The sequence below is a fragment of the Aotus nancymaae genome, unplaced genomic scaffold (genome assembly GCF_030222135.1).
Source record: "Aotus nancymaae isolate 86718 unplaced genomic scaffold, 86718_ANA_hifiasm-v0.15.2.pri h1tg000014l, whole genome shotgun sequence".
Classification (NCBI taxonomy): Eukaryota; Metazoa; Chordata; class Mammalia; order Primates; family Aotidae; genus Aotus; species Aotus nancymaae.
The window spans coordinates 120,978,011-120,995,340 of NW_026988425.1; the positions used below are offsets into that span (position 1 = coordinate 120,978,011).

A 17,330-nucleotide genomic window follows, 5' to 3' on the forward strand; every position below is an offset into this window, starting at 1 on the left:
TAAGTGGAGAGTGTGATACCTTATATATGAGTTAGAAGACTCAATTTTGTTAAAATGTCAATTCTTCTCAAATTCATGTACAAATTCAACACAATCCCTATGACAATCCCAGGTGGCTTCTTTTTTTATCTCCAGAAATTAAGAAGCTTTTTTTTTTTTTATCTGATACAGAGTCTCACTCTGTCACCCAGGCTGGAGTACATTGGCGAGATCTCAGGCACTGCCACCTCTGCCTTCTGGGTTCAAGCAATTCTCCTGCCTCGGCATCCTGAATAGCTAGGATTACAGGCATGTGCCACCACACCCAGCTAATTTTTTTTGTATTTTTAGTAGAGACAGGGTTTCACCATGTTGGCCAGGCTGGTCTTGAACTCCTGACCTTGTGATCAGCCTGCCTTGGCCTCCCAAAGTGCTGGGATTACAGGCACAAGCCACTGTGCCCAGCCAAAAGGCTAATTTTACAACTCATAATTGGAGGACTAACACTACCTAATTTCAAAACTTATCACAAAGCCACAATCATCAAAACAGTGTAGTATTGGTATAAAAATAAACAAATAGATCAATGAAACCAAATAGGGAGTCCTAAATTAGATGCAGACATATATGGAGAACTTATTTCTGACACGGGCATGAAGACAATTTAGTGGAAAAAGGATATCCTTTTCAACAAATAATACTGGAGCAATTAGATATCCATATGGGAAAAAAATGAATGCCAATCCATATCTTGCACCATATGCAAAAATTAAATCATACATTTTAAAACTATAAAACTTCTAGAAGAAAACCTTTGCAATCTTCACTTAGACAAAGATTTCCTAGATATAACATTAAAGTTTAACCTTAAAAGAACAAACTAGTCATTTAAACCTTTTCAAAAATAAACTTATATTCTTCAAAACACACTGTTAAGAGAATAAAAGGTAATCCTCAGAGTGGGAGAAGATATTTGGAAGTCATTTATCTGATAAAGTACTTGTGTCCAGAGTATTTTAAAAACTCTCAAAACTCAGTAATAAAAAACCCAATTTTTAAATATGTGCAAAAGACTTTTACAGATACTTAACCAAATAAGATATACAGAGGGTAGACAGACTTATAAAAAGAGGTTCAGCATTATTAGTCATTTGTGAAATGCAAATTAAAATCATGAGATACCACTACACATGTATTAAAATGCCTGAAGTTAAAAAGATAGACCATACCAAGTCTTGTTGAAGATGTACAACAGGAATGCTCATACACACTGTTGGGAATAGTACAACTGGTTTGGAAAACAGTTTGGCAATTTCTTAAAATGCTAATGTAGAGGCCAAAGCAACTCCATCTTGGATGCTAATCCTCTATGTTAACTTCTGATTATTCCAAGTTCCAGAAAAACCTCTAAGATTTCCAGTTTGACTCATTCCCTGTGTAAGAGCACTGCTTACTATAAATACTGTCCATAGATCAAAACAACCTTGATGTTACCATTCTTGCCATATATTCTGCCCTGAAGCGATTATCTTACACATTCCTTCTGAAGCACCTTTCTCTATAGTACAGAAACCCTGGGTCTGGTGGATGATGGCAGGGATCCACCATCTTGTTTCACTTCCTGAGACACAGTCATGGCTTCTGTTAGTAAGTCCCTATTAAATGTTTGTTTCTAAGAAACTGGGTATGCCAGCCTCTTTCTTTGGCCTCTCAGCTTTCTCGGACTTTTGGGGGAAGGTTTGTACAGGCCTGTCTACTGCAGAACAGTTAAACATATACCTAGCATCATGTCCAGTCACTCCACTTTTAGGAGGGGCAGAAGGGAGCTGAAAACATGTCCATACAAAGACCTGTACATGAATAGTCATTACAGCTTTATTTGTAGGAGCCCCAAAATGGAAACAACCCACATGTCCACCAATAGGCAAACAGATAAACTCTCACACATTGTCAGTGGTAATAAAAAATAGTATAGCCACTTTGGAAGACGGTTTGGCAGTTTCTTACAAAGTTAAACATACCATATGTTTCAGCAATAACATTCCTGTGTATTACACTAGGAAAATTAAAGCTTATGTTTTACATCAAAATCTGTACTTAAATATTTATAGCAGCTTTACTTATAATTGCTTCAAACTAGGGACAACACAAATGTACTTCAGTGGGTGAATGGATAATGAATTCTAATACATTCACACTGTGGAATAAAAATTACAGGAATAAAAAATTACAAACTACTGATGTGCACAACATAGATAATCTCAAATGCATTGTGCTGAGTAAAATAAATCAGAAAAGAAAACGCTACATACTATATGATTCAATGTATATGATATTGTGAAAAAGGCAGAATTGTAAGTATAAAAAACAGATGAGGGGCCGGGCGCGGTGGCTCACACCTGTAATCCCAGCACTTTGGGAGGTCGAGGCAGGTGGATCACGAGGTCAAGAGATCGAGACCATCCTGGTCAACATGGTGAAACCCTGTCTCTACTAAAAATACAAAAAAAATTAGCTGGGCATGGTGGCGCGTGCCTGTAATCCCAGCTACTCAGGAGGCTGAGGCAGAAGAATTGCCTGAACCCAGGAGGCAGAGGTTGCGGTGAGCCAAGATCGCGCCATTGCACTCCAGCCTGGGTAACAAGAGCGAAACTCCATCTCAAAAACAAACAAACAAACAAAAAAAAGATGAGGCTGGGTGCAGTGGCTCACTTACCTGTAATCCCAGCACTTTGGGAGCTTGAGGTAGGTGGATCACCTGAGGTCATGAGTTCCAGACCAGCCTGACCAACATAGTAAAACCCTGTCTCTACTAAAAATATAAAAAAATCACCGTGCATGGTGACACATGCCTGTAATTCCAGCTACTCAGGAGGCTGAGGCAGGAGAATTGCTTGGACCTGGGAGGCGAAGGTTGCAGTGAGCCAAGATCATGCCATGGCACTCCAGCCTGGGCAATAAGAGCAAAACGCTGTCTCAAAAAAAAAAAAAAAAAAAAAAGCCAGATGATATAAATCTGTGTTTAGAAACACCCTGTGTTCACCTCTATCATCTAATGTGTCTCTGTATTGTTTACTGTGTCCCTTATTATCAGTTTACTGTGCCCCTTATTAACCTATTACCTAGGACTAAAGTTTAGCACAGTGGTTGGTATACAGCCAGCACTCCATAAATTCTTATTGCTTGCAGAATTGCCTTGACCTGGGCCATGCACTTAGAGAATGCTCCTGGCTCTCTGCCAGGCTCTTTCCTCTGCAAAAAATGAGTAACCCATGGGGCTAAGGAGAAATGCTTACCCAAATCCTAGTTTCCCTCTTCTGGAGTCTAGACCATGTTCAGGGTCCCTATACCTCTGGAAATGACACCATGGCCTGCATGAACCTTTCTCAGCTTTCTCCTGAGGGCAGACCCAGCTGCTAATGGGAGCACTCCTAGATCTGAAAGGTGGCTAAGGCAACGCTGTTTTCATGGGTATTGGCAGAAGCTGTTTGTGGCTTGGAGTATCAGGATGGCATGGAAGACTCCTGGCAGGGAATGTAGGTGGGTGCCAGAAACCAGAAAAGAAAGGAGAATGAGAAAAAACTGGGGCTCATTTCTCCCCACATTGCCATATTCCAGCTGTGTTTCCAGGTATTCTAAGGAGACTAGGAATTCTGAAAAGGAACCTGGCCTTCTACATCATTATGAGGGTTTATTTGTCAGCGTAGGAAAACAGACTATATTTAACTTAACAATTTATTTGATTTATAACTAAAATATTTAAACATATGGTATGGTGGATCCATTTGTACTCTTCCCCAGGGCCTGCAAATGTTAGGAGCTGACCTGACTAAGGGAAACTAAAGATTACAAAAACAGTTGACATTATTTTGTGGTTATAGAGGGTACATTTTATGAAATTACTGCCACAGAGTGGGTGGGGCTCCTTTTCTTCAAGCTACACAGAACGAATGTTCAGCAGTGTAATTTGATTGTAATCTATATTTGTTTCACTTTGCTCATAATGACTCTTTTAGGATTTTCTCAGGTAACAATGTTATTGCAGTGTTCAATAATCCAAACAGAAAATTTTCTCACTTCATCGGGCTCATGCTAGGTTCACACCACGAATTGGCTTATCTCTGCTCTAACCATTTCCTTCACCAGAGATAGAGTTGGTGTAGCTCAAGGGAAACAGGCATCGCGCTGGGAAATAGTTAGGCCTCACTGTCCCCAAGCAAGGGCTCAGGGGAGTTCTCAGGCTAGAAAGACCATTCGGGATTCCATCCTGGGTTCCTGAGAACCTGAGATCTGCTGGGAGTCGCGAGGCATCCGGAAACGCCGGAGACTGGGGAGACAGACCCCTCCCCCAGACGCTCCTCTAGGAGACGCTGCAGGTAGAGGGGAGTCCTGGGACTCGAGGGGAGCCGCGGCACCCGAAGGTAGGATCACAAGTTTTGCTCACCTGGCCCGGCGGCGTTGCGTCGCCTTAGTAACCACAACTTCCGGCCGAAACCGGAAGTCCACGCAGTGGCTGTTCGGAAGGGGCGCGCGTCCCCTCAGGGGCGGAGAGACTCAGCCCCGCCTACTCGGCCGTGAACCTGGGACCTGCCTTTCCCTAGGGATCCCGCGGGCCGCAGAGAACCCACACCTGAGCCCGGTGCGACTCGTGGCCCTGGGCAAGGAGCCATGGACGCCTTCACCCGCTTCACCAACCAGACCCAGGGCCGGGACCGACTCTTCAGGTGAGTGCAGTGCCGGCGGCCTCCGCCTCTTTCTCGCGCCAACTCGGTGCCCCGGTGCCCTGGAAGGAGGAGGTAACAGCTTAGGAGGTGGAAGCAGAAAGGACGTTGCCAGCTCCTACGGGGGCAGTTTAGTGTTCGAGCCCTTCCCCACTCTAAATTCAATGGGGCTGGGCCCGACCCCCCGCGCCGTCCTAGCCTCGTGCACAGAAGCCCCAGGGCCCGGAACCCCGAACGCCTCGAGAGTGCCCGCCCCGTGACACCGGCTGCCAGATTCTTCTCCCCTCCCAGCTTTAATCCCCGGGCAGAGAAAGACTGGGTTCTCTCCACTCAACATTCTTCCGCGGGATCACCTTTATTTTTTATTTATTTATTTAATTTCTTGAGAGGGAGTTTCGCTCTTGTTGCCCAGGCTGGCGTGCAACATCTCCTTTAAAAAAGAGAAACTCTGGGTTAACGTTTATGGTTAGAGAAGCAAACCACGTGCTGTGGCTTCAAATACCGTTTTTTTTGTTTTTGGTTTTTTTTTTGAGATGGAGTCTGGCTCTGTGGCCCAGGCTGGAGTGCAATGGCGCGATCTCGGCTCATTGCAACCTCCGCCTCCTGGGTTCAAGCGATTCCCCTGCCTCAGCCTACCGAGTAGCTGGGATTATAGGCTCCCGCCACCACGCCTGGCTAATTTTTTTAGTAGAAACGAGGTTTCACCATATTAGCCAGGCTGGTCTTGATCTCCTGACCTCAGGTGATCTGCCTGCCTCGGCCTCCCAAAGTGCTGGGATTACAGGCGCGAGCCACCGCGCCTGCCCTCAAATACCTCTTGAAATGTTTAAGGAGAGACAGAAGTTTTATCTTCGTTATCTTCCGTTATTGCCCAGTCTGTATCAGTGACAAACTGCACGTGGAATAATTTTCTAAATTGTAAAACAAAATAAAGCAGAGATGAGACCACACCAACTGGATTGGGGGCGGGTGGGGAGAAGCTCAGAAAGAACTAACTGCACCTCTAAGGTTCATGCTGTGCTACTGAAAATATTCAACAGAGATTGTGTCTTTTTTTTCTTTCGGTTCCTTAAGAACCAAAAAGAACTGACAGATTGTATCTTTAATACAAATATAGTACTAGTTCATGATGTTTTAAAGATTTCGTTGATTCTTGCTTAATTAAAAAATAGTTACAGTTGCAGTTTTATTTAACAGCTCTTCCTTCTCTTCTGGGTCTGCAAGTGCTAGTACCAATTATAATGGCACCAATAATGTGGCTTTTGGAAGCCTTCTTTCTGCCAGGTATTAGCCTCGGTGTTTTGCAACTATGAACTCATTTAACCCTCATCACAACGCTGTGAGGTAGATACTCTAAATATTCTCCCCATTTCAGGTGGAGAAACTGAAACAGAAGGAGGTTAATAGTACTAAATGGCAGAACCGAGAGATTCCCATCCACGCAGTTGACTCCAGGGCCCACTTAACTACCAGGCTATACTCGCTTTCTCATTCGTTTGACAGGTTTTTAAAGTGGTTGCTTTATATACAAGCTTCATTAAATAGAAACTTCCTTAAATAAAAACCTGTAATTCCAGTATACCCAGAACGTAGCCTGCAAGGTTTATCAAGGAGGTTGATTAAAAAAAATAATCATGCCGGGCACGGTGGCTCAAGCCTGTAATCCCGGCACTTTGGGAGGCTGAGGCGGGTGGATCACAAGGTCAACAGATTGAGACCTTCCTGGCCAACATGGTGAAACCCCGTCTCTACAAAAAATACAAAAAAAAAATTAGCTGGGCCTGGTGGTCGCACGCCTGTAGTCCCAGCTACTCGGGAGGCTGAGGCAGGAGAATTGCTTGAACCCGGGAGGCGGAGGTTGCAGTGAGCCAAGATTGTGCCACTGCACTCCAGCCTGGAGCCTGGCGACAGAGTGAGACTCTGTCTCAAAAAAAAAAAAAAAACGTAATAATAATCATTTAGGCTGGATGCGGTGGCTCATGCCTGTAAACCCAGCACTTTGGGAGGCCGAGGCTGGTGGGTCATGAGGTCAGGAGTTCGAGACCAGCCTGGCCAACATGGTGAAACTCCATCTCTACTAAAAATACAAAAATTAGCTGGGCATGGTGGTGTGCACCTGTAATCCCAGCTACTGGGAAGGCTGAGGCGGGAGAATCACTTGAACTTGGGGGGCAGAGGTTGCAATGAGCTGAGATCGCGCCACTGCCTTCCAGCCTGGGCGACAGAGTGAGACTCTGTATTGGAAAAAAAAAATCATTTAAGATATGTTTATTATGCCCGGTGCGGTGTCTCACCCCTGTAATCCCAGCACTTTGGGAGGCTGAGGTGGGCAGATCACCTGAGGTCAGGAGTTCAAGACCAGCCTGGCCAACATGGTGAAACCCCTGTCTCTAGTAAAAATACAAAAATTAGCCAGGTGTGGTGGTACCTGTAATCCCAGTTACTCGGGAGGCTGAGGCAGGAGAATCTCTTGAACCTGGGAGGCGGAGGTTGCAGTGAGCTGAGATCACGCCATTGCACTCCAGCCTGGGCAACAGAACAAGACTCCATCTCAAAAAAAAAAAAAAAAAAGATACATATTTATTGCACAAGATCTGAGATCTCTAGAATCCGTTTCCCACCTCCTTGATGATCTGTATAACCTTTATGACCACACTGGCATTCATAAAATAATGCCGTGCTTTCTGTGCCAGTAATGCTCACACAAACATGATAAACCTTTCTAAAACCCACTGCACTTTCTGTAAGAAGTGTGGCAAGCACCAGCTCCACAAAGTGACAGTACAAGAAGGACAGGGGTTCTCTGTATGTCCAGGGACAGTGGCGTGGTGGGCAGACTAAACAGATTTTTCTGGAAAAAGGCTAAAACTACAAAGATGGTTGTGCTAAAGTTTGAGTGTGGTGAGCCCAGTGCAAATCTAAGAGAATGCTGGCCCTTACAAGATGCCAGCATTTTGAACTGGGAGGAGACAGGAAGAGAAAGGGCCAAGTGATCCAGTTCTAAGTGTCATCTTTTGTTTTATTACGAAGACAGTAAAATCTTGAATTTATGTTCACTTCAAAAATAAATAAATAAAATAAAATAATATAATCGCCTGACCCCTATTATTAGACCAAAGCGCAGAAAGGAAGAGTCACTGACATGACTAGCCCTATAGCCAAGAAGCAGACTTAAAAAAGAGAAAGCAACTGATGATTCCAGTCTTCTCTTTTTATTTCATTCTTAGTAACAAGTTCACTATTTTGGAAAATGGAAAATGTACCACACTTTTATTGAGAATAATATTAATAGCATAAAGGGATTCTAATTTACTTATAAGACAGTAGGAACCAGACACCTACTTTATTAGTAGACTGCCAAATGAATTTGGATGTGTGACTGTGATATAAAATTTCTCATACATTTATGTTTATCAGTAAGCCATTGTTATTTGTAAGCATGACAATAATCACTTTATCAAATATATAGTATTATTCAACAGGATTCTGCCTGTATTTTATATAAAATACAAATGAATTTTGAAAGACAACTATGAAAACATATTTATACTAATTTATGTACTGGTGTGTATGTGGTCCTTTCGTTTATAAGAAATTAAGCAATCTTCAGACTGTGGACTTTTCATTTGGTTCTGGTTTGGATTTGTGTGCTGTCACATAAATGGTAGGTTAAGTACATGGTAGAAAGTTCATTTTGGAAATCTGAAAATCGGGCCGGGCACGGTGGCTCACACCTATAATCCCAGCACTTTGGGAGGCCGAGGCGGGCAGATCATGAGGTCAGGAGTTGGAGACCATCCTGGCCAACATGATGAAACCCCATCTCTACTAAAAATACAAAATTAGCCAGGTGTAGTGGTGCGCACCTGTAGTCCCAGATACTTGGGAGTCTGAGGCGGGAGAATCGCTTGAACCTTGGAGGCAGAGATTGCAGTGAGCCAAGATTGCGCCACTACACTCCAGCCTGGCAACAGAGCAAGACTCCATCTCAAAAAAAAAAAAAGAAATCTGAAAATCATTCTACACTGGGGAAGAAGAAAAATACAGATCTTTGCAGACTTAACATAAGGGAGATTTTTGTGCAGTTTCCCGCTTTGACTATATCCATTTCTCTGTGCCAGCAAAAGGCCTTTTGGAGTTTATTGCAGAGTTTGCCTTCATCACCTTTGTGTTGCATTTCCATGACATGTTCTGCCCTTTGGCTCTCCTGTGGAATGACTGTTGCAGAATTTTGCTTTTGTAAGAGTTGCTACATGAGAAATTGTCTTGGAAATGTTGTCTTCAGGCATGTCTCTTTCCCTTACTTCATGAATTAAGTTTTATTTGGTTTGTAAATCATTATTCTCAATTCTTTTTCCATTTCAGAGCCACTCAGTACGCATGCATGTTGCTTAGATATTTGTTAGAGCCTAAAGCTGGCAAAGAGAAGGTGGTAATGAAGCTCAAGAAACTGGAGTCCAGTGTGAGCACTGGCCGTAAATGTAAGTACCCTGTTTCTTGAGGGACAGTGGCTCCTGGTTTAGAATCTTCAGCCTCAGACTCTGTAATTCATGGAGTAATTTCTAGGTCATTAATTTCTGGTCAATCAGGTTTATTGATGAAATTGACCGGTAAGGCTGCTCTCATGGCACAGCAGGTTTGAATGTGTTGCTGCAGACCATCATAAACACCCTCTTCTGTTCACACCTGGTGCTACACCTGATCTTCCCACTTAGTAATAACCAGTGGGACATACACCGTGTTCGTTCGCCTTTAGTTCTTAGACTCACAGTATGTTTAGCAGCCTCTGACATGAGCTTCTGCTCTTGTGAACCCCTTTGTTCTAAAGAAGAGTGGAATCGTTATATCCTAGACCACCTGCCTTTTTCCTTTCTTGAGGAGTGCCAGAGGACATGTAGGTGGATACAGTTTTATAGACCATTTGTGGGGTAGGTTTATGTTAAAGGTAAAAAGTGAAGTCAATATTTTGTGCTTATTTAGTTCACTTTATCAATACATCGTATTGGGAAATCCAATACTTCTTATAGCAGTTGCCCTTCTGACTCTTGGTTGTTTGATGAAAACTAGATGTTGCTGTAGTAGGTTAGCAGAGGCATTAGAATGGAATGAAGAGCATCACATATTGATCATTTGGTTTTGAGCACCTGTGTCATACAGGTACATTCCTCAGCCTTATGGGAGAAGTAAGGTGCTTTAAATAATCACATATAAGATTTAGTGCCAAACTTGTTGGCTGGAGTAGAGGAAAAGAAAGGTGTTTAGGAGGAGGTGGAACTTAAGATGTGGCTAGAGAGAAGGAAGGAGACAGTTTTGAAGGGCAGTTTCCTCTAGTAAAGGCTCAGAACTCTTCTGAGCAAACTATTGCAAGGGAGGATTACCTACGGAACTAGCTTGACAGAGAGAAGATTTAAAATGTCAAGCAGAGGGATGGGAAGGGTGGGGCAAGATTTTCTGGATGGCATTGAGGGCCAAGATTAGAAATTCAATTTAGATTATTTAGAATATTGCAGCTCAGAGGTCCTTTAAAGGTCACTGGTCTCTAAATCCAAAAGAGGTCCAGGGTCATTCAGCCAGTTAGTGCAAGAGCTAGAACTGGTACCCAGAATTTATATACTAAAAATGGTCATTACATCTACTACTTTACTATTTTATGTTATTTTTGATAACATAATACCAAATATTCTTCTTCTTCTTTTTTTTTTTTTGAGATGGAATCTTACTCTGTTGCCCAGACTGGAGTGCAATGGCACGATCTTGGCTCACTGCAACCTCCACATCCCGGATTTAAGCGATTCTCCCACTTCTGTCTCTCTAGTAGCTGGAACTACAGGTGTGTGCCAATACACCTGGCTAATTTTTTTGTTTTTGTTTTTTAATAGAAACAGGGTTTCACCGTGTTGGCCAGGCTGGTCTCGAACTCCTGACCTCAGGTGATCCACCCACCTTGGCCTCCCAAAGTGCTGGGATTACAGGCGTGAGCCCCTTCTGAGATGAAAAGTTTTCTGAGAGTGGCCACTGAGCGCTGAGTGCCTCCTGAGTCTAAGGTGTGGTCCTTCAAGGCCAAGTACTTCTTTTGTATCCTTCATGATGTTTAGGACTAGATCTCTTTCTCAGAAGGTGTTCAGTGAGTACCTGTTGATTGATACATCCCTGATGAATTGAATTACATGCTCACATAAGGACATGCCATTGCAATGGCTGATTTAATTCAACCAGGAGCTATGTGACAATATTATTAATTGTCCTATCCGTTAAATTCCACCATCTCTACTTTATTTTCTTGATAGTAGGTAGCCAAAAGGGGTTTGGACCAGATAAATGGCAAAATGATAATAGTATTTTTTAAAAAGACAGTCATTTGTCTGGAAAATAAATAAAATGTAAGGCATCAGACTCTCTACTGCATCTGGATTCATGTTATCATAGTACCTTCCTTCTAAAGAAGTGTAGCTGGTAAATAATCAAATATAACAATCCACACTCATGATTGACCCTGCCTGGACTATGCCATCAGTCAACATTAAGGTGTTCATTGCAGTGGAGGAGGTAAATTGTAAGAGTCACTGTATTTTTTGCCTTCCAGGATCATTTTAGGTGTCCTTAATGTACTATTTCTCTTTTTCTGAACAACAGCTAAGCCTTGAATGATCATCAGTTGTTAAAAAAGCCAGTGCTAAGCTGGGCATGGTGGCTCATGCCTATAATCCCAACTACTCTGGAGGCTGAGGTGGGAGGATTGCTTGAGCCCAGGAGGTTAAGGCTATTGTGAGCTGTGATGGTGCCACTGCACTCCAGCCTGTGTTACAGAACGAGACCCTGTCTCAACAAAAAAACAACGAAAAGCTGGCTCCTCACCCTGATACAGGGATTCTACCTTCCCATTGTGTACTAATGAAATAACTGTTCACTGTTGTGGGTTCTACTTGCAGGGTTCAGACTAGGCAATGTGGTACATGCTGTACAGGCAACCGAGCAGAGCATTCATGCCACTGACCTGGTACCTCGCTTATGCTTAACACTAGCCAACCTGAACCGTGTGATTTATTTCGTCTGTGACACCATCCTCTGGGTGAGGAGCGTAGGTCTCGCCTCTGGCATCAACAAAGAGAGATGGCGAACAAGGGCTGCCCGCCACTACTACTATTCTCTTCTGCTGAGCCTGGTCAGGGATCTGTATGAAATCTCCCTGCAGATGGAACGAGTTATACACGACAAGGCAAAGAAAGAGAAATCAGCATCCCAGGATCCTTGTGGGTACAGCGTGGCTGATGAAGAAACAGAATGGCTCCAGTCCTTTCTACTTCTCTTATTCCGATCTCTGAAGCGTCATCCTCCCTTGCTCCTGGACACAGTGAAGAACCTCTGTGATATCCTGAACCCTTTGGACCAGCTGGGGATCTGTAAGTCCAATCCTGGCATCATTGGACTTGTAGGTCTTGTGTCCTCTATAGCAGGCATGATCACTGTGGCATATCCTCAGATGAAGCTGAAGACCCATTAAGGTGTTTGTAGGCTCGGAACTAGTACCTACTTTAAAAGATGGCCTCTTAGTGGGATAGACATTTGTGTAAGTCACAGGCCATGTCACACTGCTTATGTTCTTGTTCATGTGAGCATTTAGCAACCTGTGATGTGTGCAGAGGTGAGGCCAAGAACAGAGAAGGGAGGAGCATGAAGAGTGGAATGTTTTTGGAGTGCTGGAGTGACTTGTGAATTTCTGAATGTTTTCCCTTCATCTAACATTGATTGAACATCTCTTATGCGCATAGTAGGAGTTTAGTATTTGCTGAATGAATAAAAACTGAAAAGAAAAAATTTAAAAAGACCCAATCACACTGATCATTGAGGACTAATAAACAGTAACTTTAGGGTTCTGTGGCTCATTGGTGTCACAGGATTACGGCAGGTCTCATGCACAGCGCTCTCAGATCTAGTGGAGGCTCTGGTGTCAGCAGCAGGATGAAGGAGAGCTGCGCTTACAGCCTCCCAACTTGTTGGCCCTTACCATCACTGCACACATGTCCCTGCTCAGTCCAGAAGGCGAATCAGAAAAGCATCAGGCACCTTCGTGGTATAAATTGTGTCTATGGGTGCAGTGAATAAGCAAAAATCAGGAGCAGACAGGAGGGACTTATAGAAATAGGTAGAGGTTCACAGTGGGTGCCTATATGTAGCCTGTGACAGGTGAGAGGCTGACAGTGAAACAAACAAAGGACAACTGAGGCTAGAGCCTCGTTCCTCTGACAATAGACTCCTAATCCAGCAAGAACAACTGAGGCTAGAGCCTCGTTCCTCTGACTATGATAGAGTCCTAATCCAGCAAGAACAACTGAGGCTAGAGCCTCATTCCTCTGACAATAGACTCCTAATCCAGCAAGAACAACTGAGGCTAGAGCCTCGTTCCTCTGACTATGATAGAGTCCTAATCCAGCAAGAACAACTGAGGCTAGAGCCTCATTCCTCTGACAATAGACTCCTAATCCAGCAAGAACAACTGAGGCTAGAGCCTCGTTCCTCTGACTATGATAGAGTCCTAATCCAGCAAGAACAACTGAGGCTAGAGCCTCATTCCTCTGACAATAGACTCCTGATCCAGCAAGAACAACTGAGGCTAGAGCCTCGTTCCTCTGACAATAGACTCCTGATCCAGCAAGAACAACTGAGGCTAGAGCCTCGTTCCTCTGACAATAGACTCCTAATCCAGCAAGAACAACTGAGGCTAGAGCCTCGTTCTTCTGACAGTAGACTCCTAATCCAGCAAAAGCACCTGAGGCTAGAGCCTCGTTCCTCTGACAATAGATTCCTGATCCAACAAAAGCACCTGAGGCTAGAGCCTCGTTCCTCTGACAATAGACTCCTGATCCAGCAAGAACAACTGAGGCTAGAGCCTCGTTCCTCTGACAATAGACTCCTGATCCAGCAAGAACAACTGAGGCTAGAGCCTCTTTCCTCTGACTCCTAATCCGGTGTTCTTTCCATGCCATCCCACTTTCTTATTGAGTAGAAATATGATCCCCTCCTGAATCCTGTTTTTTGCCTCTTACTCTCTCATAATTTGGAAACTTCCTTGTCCAGTGGTTTATATTCTTTTCTAGAAAAAAATAAAACTGGATGGAGTGTGGTGGCTCACGTCTGTAATCCCAACACTTTGGGAGGCTGAAGCAGGAGGATTGCTTGAGGCCGGGAGTTCAAGACCAGCCTGAGCAATACAGTGAGACCCCATCTCCACAGCAAAGTGTTAAAAAATTAGCCAGGCATGGTGGTGGATGCCTATAGTCCCAGTTATTCTGGAGGCTGAAGCAGGAGGATCGCCTGAGCCCAGGAGTTAAAGGCTGCAGTGAGCTTCCACTGCACTCCAGCCTGGGTGATAGAGCCAGATCCTGTGTCTTAAAAAAAATTAAAACAGTATTTAGACTTATCAGCTAGATTGTTTTATTTAAAGCCTAATAACAACTTAGGCAATTCTACATTAATTTCCATCAAAGTTTATCCAGTCAAAAAAATGTCATGAATACTCTAGATGTAAGAGAGTCACAATGTTCTCTGGTAAATCAGACGTCTTATTTGTGGGGTGATTGAGGGAGGTGGAAAGAGCAGGAGGAAGCCAGTGGAGGGGACACTGGATGCTGGGTCATTGACATTGACTCGTGTTCCTGTCTCCCATCTTGGGTGTGGGTTCTTATACGTGGTTACAGATCCTTCAGTTTGAGGGAGGTGAGGTGGAGAGATAGGATGCCAGCAGGTGGGAGGCTGATGTCAGTCCTCGCAGCAAAGCCATCTCATTTATCTGAATGGAAATGAGAAAATAAGTATGTACTCAACAAGTAAAATGTCCCAGATATGTGATCGAGATTCTCAGAAAATAGGCTCAGATTCTTGGCTGTCTGTTTAACCAATCAAGATATGGGATTTGAGAAATAAAATTTTGGTACTTTTAAGAGAAATGAAAGCTACTAGATCAGGGCAAATAAAAAGCTTAAATTGTTTTTATTGTCCAGATACTCTACTGTAATAGATTAATTATGTTCAATAAATTTCTAGACATAATTGACTTGTGTCTGAGTGTGTTCCGGGAATAGAGAGGAGTTAAACATAAGGCAGTCCAGCAGGTAATCCTCAGTCAGCCTACACAGTTGGTACAGTGAGCTCTGGGCTGGAAGATCTGGGCTGCAGAGGAGGATGGAGAAGGTTGGAGATGAAGAGCCTCTGGGTGGAGAGGAACCTCTGAAAGCTCGTCTAGACTGCTGCCATGGAGAGGGTGTCTTACAGTGGCCCTGTCAATGGCCGGCTGGCTTCTGCCTGTATAAGTCTGCCTTGACCTCATGGTGGCATGTTATGTTATGGTGGTATCCATCATGGGACTTTTGTCCTCTGCAAGTTATGGTGAGTTGTGGGGAGGCTGGGAAATACTACCTCCTCTAGAGTTTGTGTAAACCTTAATGGTGGCCTGGCACCTCCCTGTGTCATTCTCCCTTCTAACATTTTCTACCCCAGAGCCTCCACTTTCATGAGGGATGCCACAAATCAAAGAAGTTCCTCATAGGTGTACAGCCCAGCACATTCACAACTGAGCATTGCTGCCTGATAAGTCATTTATTCAATAATGAATGTTTGAGTGCCGTGCATGGTTTTGGGGATCCACTTGTGAGCAAGATGACCTACGTCCCTGCTCTCATGTGGTGGAGGGGTAGGAAGAGCAGGTGGGGATGGAGAAGGAGAGAAAATAGAACTCTACGCCCTGCGAGCTACTGCTAGAAAACTGACTCTTCTGCCTTCCCTTGGGACTCTCGTAGGCCCTTTCACCACTTTCACCTCTCACCCACATTCTGTAGCCAGAGGACTAGTTTAGTTGGCAGCGTTTTTGGGCACAGAGCCCTGGACTTCTCTGGCTCGAAGCCACTCCTCTGAAGGCTGAAAGCTGCCCTTTGGCCTAGGTTGCTGTCCACTCACAGACTCACAAATGATTTGTGCTGAACCGTGAAGTGAGGGCAGAGGCCACTTCTTTAAATACTTTGTCTTCTCAACTGCCTTACATTTTAAAAGCCCAGGATCAATAAATATTAAATGTATTAGGAGGCTGAGGCAGGCGGATCACGAGGTCAGGAGATTGAGACTATCCTGGCCAACATGGTGAAAGCCCATCTCTACTAAAATACAAAAAATTAGCTGGGCATAGTGATGCGTGCCTGTAGTCCCAGCTGCTCAGGAGGCTGAGGCAGGAGAATCGCTTGAACCCGGGAGGCGGAGGTTGCAGTGAACCAAGATCACACCATTGCACTCTACCCTGGTGACAGAGTGAGACTCCATCTCAAAAAAATAATAATAAGTATTAAATGTTTTGCATATTACTCCTTTGAAGCCTCCCTGCTTGGCCTTCCTTTCCTGCCTTCTCATTCCCTACTTTATTACATCACAGATACAGAATTTATTACCAAGGATCTATCATAATTCCCCACCCCCACCTCTTTTTTCTCTTGCCCGCAGTGTGTGGCTTAGCAGAGTCAACAATACATATAATTCCACCAGCAACACGGAAAATAAGCTTTGTTTTCCTATTGTCCGTTTTCGTTAAGAGGTCCTCCTTAGATCATCTGAAAGCTGTGGCTTACACCGTAGTCCTCCATCATCTCTGAAGCCAGGGAGTAGATCTTGGGCTTAAGTCCGGGTTAAAGAAGGGTTGAGGGGTGCTAGTTCTTGGTTGTCTGGGTGGTGTTGATTGGTGAAAGAATTTTAGTCAACACTGTCACTTTTCCAGACTTATGAGAACAAAATCGACTTGGCTCTCCCACTCCTCATTCTGGTAGCATCTTAGGCCAGGTAAAGTCAATATATTTTTTTGAACTCTAGAAGTGGAAATTCCTCCCTCAAAGTCTATATTGTCAAAAATTCAACTCCCAGCTCTATCGCTTCTTCATTAAGAGCAATTTATCTCCATAATCAAAGATGAGTACATTCAGATGAACTCTTCTGTGTGGGTTTAAATCTTACTATTCAAGGCTGGATGCGGTGGCTCATGCCTGTAATCCCAACACTTTGGGAGGCCGAGGCAGGCGGATTACCAGAGATCAGGAGTTTCAGACCACCCTGGCCAACATGGTGAAACCCTGTCTTTACTAAAAATACAAAAACTAGCTGGGCGTGGTGGCAAGTGCCTGTAATCCCAGCTACTCAGGAGGCTGAGGCAGGAGAATTGCTTGAACCTGGGAGGTGGAGGCTGCAGTGAGCCGAGATCCCACCACTGTACTCCAGCCTGGGTGACAGAGCGAGACTCTGTCTCCAATAATAATAATAATAACAATAAAATTTAAAAAAACTTACTGTTCAATATTCACTCTTGCTAGTAAATAAGAAAAGATGAGAGAAATGAATTGAAAACTGTCCCACAAGACCCTGTATGGAAAAGGAGTCAAAGGATTGCAGAAGTATATAGAACTTAGAGCTTTTAAGTCTGACAACATATATCCCAATACCTTCTTTCTGGAAAGCAGGTTTTTGTGAATTGAGGGCAGAAACATTACAGAGCTGATGTTTCATGGCTCTGGAATAATAAGTCCTCTGAGCCTGGATATCTTTCAGCTCTGCCACCTACCTCCTTGTTTGCTAAATGTCCTTAGAGAAGTTAGGATATGC

At 43.8% G+C, this 17,330-nt stretch overlaps 1 protein-coding gene across 3 annotated transcripts in view; it reads left to right on the top strand.

Annotated features, from left to right (window-relative positions):
- Positions 1-14,751, top strand: part of PEX11A (peroxisomal biogenesis factor 11 alpha) — a 49,281-nt gene extending 34,530 nt beyond the window's left edge. The window contains exons 1-3 of one of the 3 annotated variants that reach the window (XM_012463858.2): positions 4,581-4,703; positions 9,066-9,181; positions 11,630-14,751. In XM_012463858.2, the coding sequence (XP_012319281.1) occupies positions 4,648-4,703; positions 9,066-9,181; positions 11,630-12,201 (744 nt within the window). In that variant the 5' untranslated portion in view covers positions 4,581-4,647 and the 3' untranslated portion in view covers positions 12,202-14,751. Of the gene's footprint in view, positions 1-4,514; positions 4,704-9,065; positions 9,182-11,629 lie in introns of those variants that run through there. The other 2 variants (XM_064376291.1, XM_064376293.1) reach the window with 2 other exon arrangements.
- Positions 14,752-17,330: the final 2,579 nt, after the last annotated feature.